This window comes from Poecilia reticulata, linkage group LG11 (genome assembly GCF_000633615.1).
Source record: "Poecilia reticulata strain Guanapo linkage group LG11, Guppy_female_1.0+MT, whole genome shotgun sequence".
Classification (NCBI taxonomy): domain Eukaryota; kingdom Metazoa; phylum Chordata; class Actinopteri; order Cyprinodontiformes; family Poeciliidae; genus Poecilia; species Poecilia reticulata.
The window spans coordinates 11,160,849-11,173,318 of NC_024341.1; the positions used below are offsets into that span (position 1 = coordinate 11,160,849).

Below are 12,470 nucleotides of genomic sequence, written 5' to 3' on the forward strand. Positions count from 1 at the left end.
GAGGTCAAGCTGTGTGTGGAGGTGTTGGAGGCTGGCTGGCTCTACCTTCAAATGACCTTTTGTGAATTTGGAGAAACGCTCAGTACATTTAAAAATGAGGTTGTGTTGTTTTAAACAGCAGAGTAGAACGAGCAGGCGTATGCAACGGCAGCTCGGAGAAAATAAAACTCTTCCTAAGGATCTTTTAAGTAAAGGCGTGGCGTTTCCTTTTGCTATGCACAACACGTTTAGTCCACTATTAACGCGACGACCATCTTTTTCCATCCAGATGTTCAGCCAATAAGAAGCGGCGCTGTTTCCAGCGAAGGAAGGAGGCGGAGGGAGGAATGCTGTAGGATGCTCATTATAATGGCTGTCAAACCTCAGTGACGACAGGATAAAAAAAACAAAACAACAAACATATATTTTCATGCGAGGGTGACGTGGAGGATTTACACCATGCTCGCTGCAGCTGTCACGGTGTTGCTCGGAACGGGTAGGTATCGATTTAACCCGACAACCATGTGTCGTTCACGTTTCGTCGTCGATGCTAGTTAGCTGGCTAGTTAGCCCGCTCCTGTTTTAGCTGCTTCGGTAATTTTTTCCTAACGGCTGGCTGAGGAGGAGACGTGGAAAAATGGCTACCAGCTGACAGCTAGACCGTTAAAACAGGGCTCTATGTATCACAACACTAACGGAATCAGAAAATATTAAATAATATGCAGGGCATTTTTATGAAGTCGATAGTAATGCTGTTACATTGTTTCAGTCGCTTAACCAATAATTCTAAATGTACCACCAGGTGTTTTTGATTAATAGTAGTTCAGCTCCTCGAGTTATACTTACAGGTGCATCTCAGTAAATTATCAGACGAAGGTTGTTTAGTTTTTCTGTTAAAAATATGAAACTCGCATAACATTGACACATTCCTTTTTTTTATTATTTTGGCTTACGACACATAAACACCGAATATTGAGTAGAATATTGGCAAACAATAAATGGCTTTTCTTACGGTCATTAAAGTTCTACGAAATCACGGGGAAAATTGCTTGCGGATAGTAATTGACACCGTCCACAAGCCATAGACGGTAATTGCTAATGGTGACTACTCACAGTGCTAAGCATTTTGATGGAAAGTTAAGTGGAAGGAAGAAACATGTTGGATACAGGTGTTTAGACAACAGGAATAATCAAAGTCTTAAGAGGAAGATGATAGACTAAAGACAGGTAATATAAAACCAATATAATACCATGTGTATATTGAATCCATATACGAGGTTAACGTCTTATGCTGAAATTAAATTAAAACCAGAATTTTTCTGAGATGCACCTGGCTTAGAATTAGTCATGAGCACTTGTACTTTTTATACCAGTACTGCTTAGGTGAATGCAAAGATTTTCCAGTACCACCATTTTGACAGGAAAAAAGAAATGGGCACAATAAAGAAATATGATATGTAAACATATATGTTGACTGGCACTGATTAGTTGAACCATATGATTTAAATATGTGTTCAGGAGGTGAAAGTTTCTTGTTCAAAGTTGCAAAATGCATATAAAGATGCTAAAACGTGCAATTTTGAATGGAAAAGTGAGTGGTTTCCCACCACCTTTGACCTCAAATTCAATATGGGTGCTTAATGAAAGCAGCATAAAAAACTGTTTGTTTTTTTTACTGATTGTCTGTGCTCCATTAGGTCTTTTGCACACATTTTTAGTGAGTATATGTTACAGTTCTAAGTACAAAATGCAGGTAAATCCATTGTTATTAACTTGTACTGCTAATAGAAGTTAGCCTGGTGAGCATCTGTTCCATATTTACCTCTATCCAGTCAAGTAATATAGAAATTCAATACATAAAAAGTTCCCCAATTCTCACAAAAAGCAGCGAAATCTCAGATCAAAACCAGAGTGGCTAAAACATAAAGGAAAATGTAATGTAAAGGCTGTCAAACAGAAGGTCTCGTTAAAAGACCTTAGACTTAGTCCAGACCTTTAGACCTTAGTTTAAGCCACATATTGTAAACACTGGCTGTGTCTGTGCTGACTTATAATAGTGCTGTAGCAATAAAAACCATTGTTCTCCATGAAAACAGTGTTCAGATGCAAACTGCAGCGATTTAGCAGCTTTACGCTGCTTTTTATGAAGGGACTTTTTCATTTTGTGCTAGATTTACATTTTAAGTACAGAAAAATGTAAATGTATCCGCAGCTAAGCCGGGCACATTCTAAACTTGAGCAGGGGAAGCAATAACAAAGCACTACATTTAGGATTTCTTGTGAAACTGCTTTTTTTTCCTTCTTGTATCTTACAAGCTGTTAATGTGTAGGCGGGAGGAACATTATTCCAGAATCTGCTGAGAAAAGCCCCCTTTGTTTTATGCGTGCTTCTATTTTATCGATCCAGTAGTTTACATTGTGCATGCCCAAGAAGTGACACTCAGAGAGTTTCATGGGGGAAATGTCCATTCGGAGCAGGCCGTGGCTTTGCTGCAAAGACGAACCTTATACAAAGACGGTGAGTGGGTTTGTGCAGTGGTGCACTTCGCTTGACCCGCTGTCTCATCCCTCCCTGTCATAACACAGTGACAAGTTCAGCTGGCTCCCCTTTAATAGCAGCATCATTGCTTTTTTTTTTAGACCTTCCTGCTTCTTCTTACACACAACCTTTGCTCTTTTTAAACGTCGTCCTTGCTAGAAATTTCATTCTAACTGTGATTAAAAATATTTACACCTACATTTACTCGCTGCTTTAAATAATCTAAAATGAATAATTTTAGAAAAAAATCAGTTGTTTTTACCTTTTTGTTTTGTTTGGTTTTTAGCGTTCTAGAGGACTGGTCTTTTTTGCTTCGTGTCCACTGTTGTCCACAGCCGTGTCCTTCTGCTTGTTGCGAAAGCAGCAAGTTTCACTTCCATGTGGGACTTCAGAATAACAAGTTCAAACTCATCATCGGGGGGGGGGGGGGGGCATGCCAGGGCGTCAGTCGCAAACAGTGGCAATCCTTGTTGGTTCTGCTTTCTCGCTAAGCGCCAAAGAAGCACATGAATTCCTCCTGATCCGGAAGACGCGTGCATACGAGGCTCATGTCAGCAGGACAGAAGGACGGACGCGCTTTTCCTTGGCTCTGCCTCAGCTAGTTAGAGCTCTGCTGGCTAAAAGCCTTATGGAAGCTCAGAGTTCCTGAGAGGCATTCTATGATGCAAGGTTGGCTTAGAAATGCATTAAAACTGGTTACCTATTCCCACCACTCTCGAGGTCTGTAAGTGATCTACCAGATTATATTACTGCCAAATACGCCTTTTTCTTTTTTTAACCTTCTGTTTACATTTTTTGAACATTTTTCATTATTATTTTGGAGACAGAGTTTTTTTTTTTGGAATCTGTGCCGTATTAAAAGAGTAATGTCCAACTTGTTCTTTCTGTCATTTTTTTCTTTTTTTTTTTTTTTGTTCCCAGAATTGAAGCCAGCAGCTACAGATTTCAGTGTACAGTTTAGCATTAACCTTTAATCGGTGATGTATTATACACCTGGGTGACGCGCCGAGAATTCATCATCTCGAGAAGGCTTGGCAGGCTCGCCCCGGCCACAAATAAGCAGATTGAGCGCTATAAGCAGATCCCCTGTGAGGCTAAAGTCACCGATCTTTATTTATGCTGGCTTAGAAAGGAGGTGAAACACAATCCAAGGGAGACAATACGTTCGACTCATTACCACCGGTTTGGTATTTTCTCCTTAGTCGTTCCTGTGCAGTGAAAGATTTATGTTTGGTTATCTTTTAATCCTATTCAGAGGTGATCTGGGTTTGCTACATTTTCACTCATGTTCTCCGCCTTAAACAAATGTTTACACCACATCCGTCCAGCCTCCAGGAGCACAGCCAGTATTTTAACCTTGGAGTGTCGGAAAGAGGCTCTTTGTATGTTGGGAGAGTAGCCGTGGCCCACGTGGTCAGGTAATAGAAATAAACCGCGGCCTTTCAGACTGGATTCTTACTTAGGAACCAGTCTGATGAAATTAAATGAGGTTTTATTTTTGGTCTTCAGCTAACCCAGATCCTGCTGGTGTGGGCGCAGTAGCTGGAGCCAGATGAGCCATTGTGTGGATTAGTCATGCTCAGGTGATTGCTTCAAAAGAGATGTGGTGGACAGAACCTCAGGTTTAGATTCAGCGGCCGCTAAACGCTATTGATTGTATCAAGCTGTGACTGCGTCCCCTCGGGACACCAGCCATACGGCTGGGTCAGCATCTGTGTTGCCGTGGTTTTGAATTGCAAATGTCCCATTCTGTGTGCGTCAAATGTTTTCTTTTTTTTATGTTTTTGGGCTCAGTACTATTTTCATTCTGACTGTGGTTTTCATAGAGACAGATTAAAATGGACAGCGGCCTTCTAAGTCAGTGGGATACCTAGTAAAAATGAATTTTGATCAAATGCTTTTAAAAATGGAATTTAAAAAAAGTTGAGTACATTTACTAATTGAGGGGGAGGAAAAAAAAATCACACGTCAACAAATAATTGCTTTTACAAATTAGCAGTGCCTGAATTACTCCGAGTAATTCTGTAACAATTCACACAGATGAGGCTGTGGGTCTTATTTGACTTCTAGCCTCTGTGGGAGTGTAGGGGGATTATGAACAGTTTGAAAAAAACAAAATAAATATAATATTTAATATCTTCTGCCAGGAAATTGAAAACATGTCATGTCTGGCTGCTTCAGCAGAATAATGACCAAAAAAAAAAAAAACATGGTCGACTCAAAAGGGAAATGATTCACCGAATCAGCCTTCTTCATCACCACCTTCAGTCCCCAAAGCTAAAAGTGTGAGCTGAAGAAAAAAAGTCAATTAAAAATGAGCAACATTTTTCATTGTGAGATGATGCTGTTGCAATAAGACATACATTTGTGTTAAGACTTTAACACATCTTTAGCATTATGATACTTGTTAAGAGTATCAAGGTTACCCCGTTTGCTTGTTTTTTTGTGTGAAAACAAATTCCCATTCAAAAAGCGGCATCTCTGTTCAAAAGCAGAACAATGACTGCTGCATTTTGCAGTGTGATCAGAGTAGCAAGTTGTGGTTTTGAATCTACAAATAAATAAAAGCCTAAAAAAAATAAAATATGCAGCATTTCGCCAGTGGGAATGAACACAGAGCTTTCTGAGCTTTTTTTCCAGCTGTGTAGTGCATCTTAAATTTGTCTGTCTGGAAGCTAGAGCAGGTCAAATCTGCTTTCTGGCCCCTACACTTTCACTTTACAGCACATTTCTCCGGTCCCCCAGCTCCTTCCTCATCCTCCTCTTCTTAGCGTTACACTCAGTCTCCCATGGCGATTAAAAATTGAGTTTCCACTTGCTGTGGTACAGAGAAGAAGAAAAAAAAAGTGAGATTATGAAAATCATGCGGCAAAAGATTAAAGGTTGAGCTGAAAGAAAGGCTGCTGAGCAGAAGAACAACAATTGGCACACTCAGAAATCCTTCAAATGTAATACTTTTTTAAATGTGTTTACTAATAAGTTTGTTTTTGTTTTTTTAAGTTTTGTGGGTCTAATCTGAAAGCATAAAATGATCCAGTGCTCTCTGGATGGCTTCTTATTGCTGCTTTTTAGTAGTTTTCTTCACTTACTTCCCGTTTCTATAAATTCCCTAGTATGCACGCAGAGAAGGGGTGTTAACAAGATGCTCAACTAAGAGGAACTAAGCTCCATGTTCTCTGAAATGTGTTTTTCAGTCGTCACCATCTTGTCAAGATCCCACGCAGACCGTAACGTCTACCCATCAGCTGGGGTGTTGTTTGTCCACGTGCTGGAGAGAGAGCACTTCAAAGGAGAGTTTCCGCCTTACCCCAAATCAGGTACAACGCAAACATTAGTGGTTTGTCCAACCTAGAGATGCACCAAAAATATCAGCCAGCGATGAGAATCTGTTGATTTTCATCTTGATCGGACCAAACGGTTTGTGAACACAGCAATCAGACAGCACACTGGTAGAGAAAAAAAGAGGGGGAAATATGATGCAAAAGGACCTGAGGTTGGGAATTGAACTCAGTCTAGGTTATTACCCAAATTCCAGACCTTTTCCTGATCAGTGAACACATCATGCTAAGCGCAACAACACTCTTTGATGTAGATGCTGAAACTAAGCGAAGAAGACTCAAGGTTCGCCATTGTATCTGCATCATTAATATAAGATACCAAAACTAAAAAATATGAGCTCATTATTTTGTGATTGCTTTAATATATTAGCGAAACCTTGTTTCGTATCAACTACTTGCTCAGACAAACATGATTCCAACAGCCACTAATGACAGATGGGGTGGAAAAGAGAATCATGAGTAATGTTTTTATTTCTTTTTTATATTATAATTGGTACATCAGCTGATCACAGCTAAAATGTTTGGGTTTTTATTTGTGCGTCCAGTTTCACTAAAGAGAGACACTCTGCTGGCTTCAGCCACGTGTCTGATCTTCATCTGACTGGTCTAAATGCTCATTATGGAATTGGCTCTGACCCAAAGCAAACCCCAGCAGCAGCAGTCATTAATTAACAGACCTCTCCCCAGGTGATGCCAGCAATGATCCGATCACCTTCAACACCAACCTGAAGGGCTTCCCCGACAGACCCGGCTGGCTGCGCTACATCCAGAGGACTCCTCATGGCGACGGCGTGCTCTACGGTTCCCCCACCGCGGAGCACGTTGGCAAGCCGACTGTGATAGAGGCGAGTGACTCAGAGTACCTCTGATATTACGTGTGCCGTTTCCCAACCTGAATTCTTTTATGCGTTTTCTGATCTGTCTGTCAGCCTGTGAACTAACGTCGAATTTCCATTCCCTAAAGGCTTACCGTGTCGAGCGCGGCTCACGTACGCCTCTGTACGGCGCCTTACGTCCTGCATCGAGCTCAGCTCCGTCCTGGGATGGCTCCAGCCGTCTAAAGCTACACTGATCTGGGCTTAAACTTTCACCCCTTTGTGTTGCAGATTACCGCCTACAACAGACGCACGTTTGAGACTGCACGGCACAACCTGGTCATTAACATCATGGCAACAGAAGGTAAGAGGCGCCACTATGAACAGTAACAGCTAGTAGAGGTGAGACTTAGAGGTTTTGCTAATAAATGGCACCTTTTGTATTCTAAAGCAGGATGAAGAAGAATATTTTTTATTGCCTACAGATGTTAAATCTCTCTTTAAAGAATAGGAATCTTATTTCTTGGATTAATAATCTGATAGCAAAAGGCGCTTCTGCAAGGAATCTTTTTTTTCTTTTTTTCAGTATTTGAACCATAAAAAGCTAAATTATGCCACTCGAGGAGTTCTGTGTAGAACATATTTACAGACAAAGAAGGTTGTTTTTTTAAATCTTGGATACAAAATGTATATATATATTTTTGGACAGTTTTGGCTTAATTATTTTTCTGAGGTTGTTGTCCCTACAACAAATGGCTGTTTTTAGAGTCAGTGATTACTGGTTGACGATTATTTCAATCGATCAATCACGATTAATTGTTTCAGCTCTATTGGTCTGACAATTACATTTCTGGGACTACTTATTGTCCAGAAACTTGTTTTACTTATGCGGTTAATACAACATAATTTTCTGCTCTGCTGGATCTTCTAATTCGCCTGAAATGATGCTATAACTTCTTTCAATGATGGTTGTCCCATTTTTTTTATTTTAGTAATAATTTTAATAAGAAATACAAATTATTTGCTAAGATCATTTTATAACTGAATGGTTTTCGATCCAAAACGATCTACAAAAGTGATGCTATTTGCTTCTTACTATCCAGCTCGTTATGCAAAAGGAATAATGACGTTCTGTTTCAAGTGAAATGCGGTGGTCCACGTCTATCCAGCGGAAGGCAGCAGATGCTCCTCTGTGTCTCCGCAATTAAACAGCACATCTGTGTTTTTCCCGGCTTGTCGACCAGCCGCGACGCACGCATTAAATCGTGAACCGATGAAGGGGGTTAAATTCAGCAGCTGTTTGCTGCCTGGTGTGACATCACTCTTTGTGCAGCGTGATGTCATCTGCCATCTGGTGCCAAAAGGAGTCCAAAACCTGAAAACACACCAGGATCTCCAGGGTAAAGCTGCATCGCTTCTTGCTTGTCCCCTCCCTCCCTGTGTTTGTGTGCAGAGTTCCCGCTGCCCTACCAGGCCGAGTTTTACATCAAAAACATGAACGTGGAGGAGATGCTGGCCAGCGAGGTGCTGGGAGACTTCTTGGGCGCCGTGAAGAACGTGTGGCAGCCCGAGCGGCTCAACGCCATCAACATCACGTCGGCGCTGGACCGCGGCGGCCGGGTGCCCCTGCCTATTAACAACCTAAAAGAAGGGTGAGGATCTGGAGGGTGAGTCTCAAAGTCATTAACTTTGAGACTCACTCCGACGTCTACGAGGCTTAGTTCTTCAGAAGCAACTTTTCCCCCAGCAGCCTCTTATTTCTCAGCCCACTCTCTCCTCTTTGACATTTTATTTAATTGGGGCTTTGAGGATCCCTCGGTTCCCTGCGAATCGGATAAAAACACCTCACCATCTGCACTGTCAAGACACTCAGCTTGTTAAGTTGGGCGGGAAGCCCACATGACCCGCTGTGAGCTGTACATCAAAGATTGATGCTAATGTGTCGGAAGATGAAAGCGTGTAGGAGAAAACTCAGAGGAGCAGGAACGCTTTATTGCAAGCCTCCTTATAAACATAGAAAACGAGTCCCGTCTTCTCTTTTCTCTCCCTTCTCCTTTCTTCTCTCCTCTTCAGCGTGTATGTGATGGTCGGCGCTGACGTTCCCTTCTCGTCGTGCCTCCGGGAGGTGGAGAACCCACGTAACCAGCTGCGCTGCAGTCAGGAGATGGAGCCTGACATCAGCTGTGACAAGAAATTCAGAGCTCAGTTTCACATCGACTGGTGTAAGATCTCCCTGGTGAGGACAAACCGGCGTTAATCTGCCATGATGCTGCCTAACAAAACGATGACGCTGCAGAAACACAAAATCCTACTAAATATTTTTGGTTTAGCTCCTAGTGCAAATACCTTATTACACTTGAAATAAGACAAAACTAACTTACAAGGTCCGGTATCTGTGGAAACTCATCACATCAGCCACACTGTATCTACTAAAACTTACCGCTGAGTTTCTGTTTCTAGGTGGATATCAACAAAGTGGTCCCCGTGTACGTTTCCCGTCCGGATCCAGGCACAGGAATCCTGCCCGAGTTCGGGGAGTACAACCCCCCGTCGGAGTCTCTGAAGAGCCCCGACTACTTCTCTGACTTTCTGGTGACGCTGGCCGTCCCGTCCGCCGTGGCCCTCGTCCTCTTCTTCATCCTCGGCTACACTATGTGCTGCAGACGGGAGGGGGTGTAAGTGTGCACGGCCTTGCATTTGTTTTTTTACACTAATACCGTTCCAAAGGCGTTCGACAAAAAGTCGCAGTCGGGTTTCTGAAGAGGTCCTAGAGTCAAATGAGAAATGGGAATGAAGGGTCCAGACAGGGGCAGGTTGATTAGACAACAATCAAATCTTGACTGAAAGCTGCAGCTTGTCATTACCATCTGGTATTGTGATCCATTTATATTAAGTTTCTCATTACTTTGTGATTTTTTTAAACATTTCTTTTTGTTATTGTTATTAGTGGTGTTGCTTCTCAGTCCATTAAAGGTCATTTTATTTGTGTTGTTTCAACATTTACAGGCTGGAAGAGAAGCGCCCCCTTTGTTCACTCAGTGTTCCACTCCATCTCCACCTTCACTCTGACTTAATGCAAACACTTCATTCACTTGTGTCTAGATGTTGCTTCAACTATTAATATTAGTATTTAATTCATCCATTTTGTTTTGTTCCTAGGAAAAAAAGAAACATGCAAACACCAGCGTAAGTGTTTTACCTCTCCTGTGTGTGTTTTTTTTTCTCCTTTCTGTTTTTGGGCTGTTTCTGTTCCCTCTCTTTAGTTTGCAGTTTTGTTATTTCTGTTGTCACTGATGGCTGTTCATTTCCATTCATATTCTCATCTGTGTGTTGCCATCCATTCATTTAATGGGCTGCTGAAAATTAATGACCCGCTGCAGGGAGTTAGGGGCAATAAGACTTCAATAACTCAACATGAGCTATTTTGTTTAACAAAACAAAAATCCTCTGCAGTCTCCAGATTAGGGTGGGAGTTCTGTTTTATTTTGTGCATGAACACAAACGAAGTGCAGGATGAGAAAACGTTCACCATGGCATACATAAAGTAACGCGCTGCAACAAATATTCACCGCCTCTCTGTTCTCCAGCATCCAGCTGGTTCACCACAGCGCCATCCAGAAGTCCACCAAGGAGCTGCGGGGCATGTCCAAGAACCGTGAGATCTCCTGGCCTCTGTCCACCCTGCCCGTCTTCAACCCGGTCAGCGGGGAGGTGGTGCCCCCCATCCACCCCGACAACTACGAGACCACCAGCATGCCCCTCATGCAGACACAGGCGTGAGTGAAGGGATGCGCTTGGAGTCGTGCTTGTTCAGTAACCACACATAACATCAAGTTTATGAGTCAAACTAAAGCATCACGTTTTCACACGCTATGCGATTGTTAAGCACAAAGTTCTTTTCTTTCCAATTCATAATTATGCGCTACTTAAATTTGTCTTTGCAATCTGACAAAAAGCAAAAAGGCTATGATGCATTTTGTAGACAATAATAGTATGAAGTAAAAAAAAAAAAAAGCAATACTGGAAAAAATAGCATGATTTACCCTGTTGTCTGTTTTTGTCTTCAGGAATCTGCAGAATCAGATAACGATACCACAGCAGAGGCCATCAGGTTAGTACGCTCACAGGCGTGATTAAATGCACAGTCTGTTACTCAGACACACATAACGGCAAACTACACATGGCTGATTCTTCATGCAACTGCATGTTTGTCGTACTGTTTGAGCTTCCCTAATCACACCATCTCTGAACTCAACGTCATTTGAAAATGTAACAAAAGTGACAACACTCTACCAGAAACTTTACAAATAGCTAAAGTCCTAAATTGAGTTTTACCAAACATCTCTAGCAAAAGTGGCACTTTTTGAATATATATCAAGTAAGACATCAAATGTTTAAGGCGTAAAAAGTAGCTAAAAATAAAAGGAAAAACTGAAACAGTAAAAAAACAAAAAAAAAACAAACTGAATTCTAGTCTAAGCATTCAAATTTAATCTTACACACATACTGCCAGTGTTTCTCTTTTAACAGCAAATAAAAGCCACTTCATTTGACTTCCTTTACAGGATTTAAATAATCACGTTATATCTGCTTCTTAGATACATCTGGGTCTTAGAACATTTACTAAACAAAGAAACAAAACGCATTTTGGAGAAGAATCCTCAGTTTGTCACCCTGATGATGGTGTGTGAGCGCCCTCTAGTGAGCATGACAATAAGCTGCATGATGCACTAACCAACTGCTCTCTGTCTTCACTGCTAACAAAGGAGAAAATTATGTCATGTCAACATTTCGAAGACTGGAGGTAGGTGCAATTATGTTGAGATGATTAATGTGTCATTTTAATAGTTTTTCTTGGATTGTACAGTTTTTTTCCCACCTAGTTATGGGCCAGTATGAAATTGTCATGCCGTTTGCACAAAATGTACCAAATTTTAAAGTCGTAGGTAGTTTACCTAAGTGCAGAATCGAGCTGATCTTCTCTTTAGAGAAGTGGAACAGTACGCTTTAATTCAGAGAAAACTGATACTTATTCTGACATCTCACTGAAAGGATTTAAAATTACAGAAATGTGAATTTTAGCATTTTTGAAAACGTTTTAAACCTTGGCCATACTGTGATAACCCACTCGTACATAATCTCACTGATCTCTTAAGAGCACAGCAGGATGTAACAAAATTATTTTGCTATCTATCCCAGGTAAATGGTATCCCTGAGGAAAGGAAGGTGGCTGAAGCGCTAAACCTATGACCAGAAGCTCCAGTGTAGGAACTGCCTTCCATCTGTCTGGTTTTTTTTGTGTGTGTTTTCTAACATTTGTGCCAAACTAGTGCTGCATGATATTAACAAATCATGCATCTGCCGTATTATTGTCGAATACCGCAACGATGATGTCAGTGGCGATTAATGCATCTCTTTTTCCACTCATTATGATGCTTCTAACTGTGTAACCTTTAGCATCTTAGGTATGACCCTCTGGGTCAGGTGTCGACGTCTACTTCAGCGACACTCCAACAGATGAGTGGATTTCTGGCATGCACAGTGTTAATCCATGACACGTGGGCATTGTGATAACATCGCACACAATATTTGAACTATTTTGCATTCCCGGTGTCAACCTGCATGTCTTACATGGACGGTTTCAGTCATGTCATTCCTGCTTGGTGAGAATCTGTAACAGAGGAGTAGCAGATCCACAAGATGTGTATATGTTAAACATATGGACCTCAGAGAAAAGGGAGTTTGTAATGTGTCAATTTTATGTAATGTCTAAGTTGGTAATAAATTCTTTATAAAATA

The 12,470-nt window shown here is 41.3% G+C and overlaps 2 protein-coding genes across 6 annotated transcripts in view; one reads left to right on the forward strand and one right to left on the reverse strand.

Moving 5' to 3' along the window:
• Positions 1-2,910, reverse strand: part of ppp1r9a (protein phosphatase 1, regulatory subunit 9A) — a 54,528-nt gene extending 51,618 nt beyond the window's left edge. The window contains exon 1 of the mRNA XM_008421726.1: positions 2,781-2,910. The gene's annotated coding sequence lies outside the window, so the exon portion shown is untranslated. The remainder of the gene's footprint in view (positions 1-2,780) is intronic.
• sgce (sarcoglycan, epsilon) lies at positions 154-12,470 on the forward strand. 5 transcript variants are annotated; one of them, XM_008421721.1, is made up of 13 exons: positions 156-475; positions 2,387-2,497; positions 5,713-5,835; positions 6,544-6,701; positions 6,963-7,035; positions 8,125-8,323; positions 8,745-8,907; positions 9,132-9,346; positions 9,831-9,857; positions 10,259-10,447; positions 10,739-10,782; positions 11,438-11,475; positions 11,871-12,470. In XM_008421721.1, exons 1-13 carry the CDS (start codon positions 439-441, stop codon positions 11,919-11,921), a joined length of 1,428 nt encoding a protein of 475 aa, XP_008419943.1. In that variant the 5' UTR covers positions 156-438; the 3' UTR covers positions 11,922-12,470. The 5 variants fall into 5 exon arrangements, with proteins under 5 accessions (XP_008419945.1, XP_008419943.1, XP_017162985.1 ...); XM_017307496.1 differs by having other exon boundaries at positions 2,390-2,497; XM_008421723.2 differs by lacking the exon at positions 11,438-11,475 and having other exon boundaries at positions 154-475.

Coding starts and splice junctions, on each gene's coding strand:
- sgce (XM_008421721.1), top strand. CDS start 439: ATGCTCGCTGCAGCTGTCACGGTGTTGCTCGGAACGG. Junction 10,448..10,738: donor CCCCTCATGCAGACACAGGC/GTGAGTGAAGGG, acceptor TTTTGTCTTCAG/GAATCTGCAGAATCAGATAA. Junction 10,783..11,437: donor ACCACAGCAGAGGCCATCAG/GTTAGTACGCTC, acceptor CTGCTAACAAAG/GAGAAAATTATGTCATGTCA.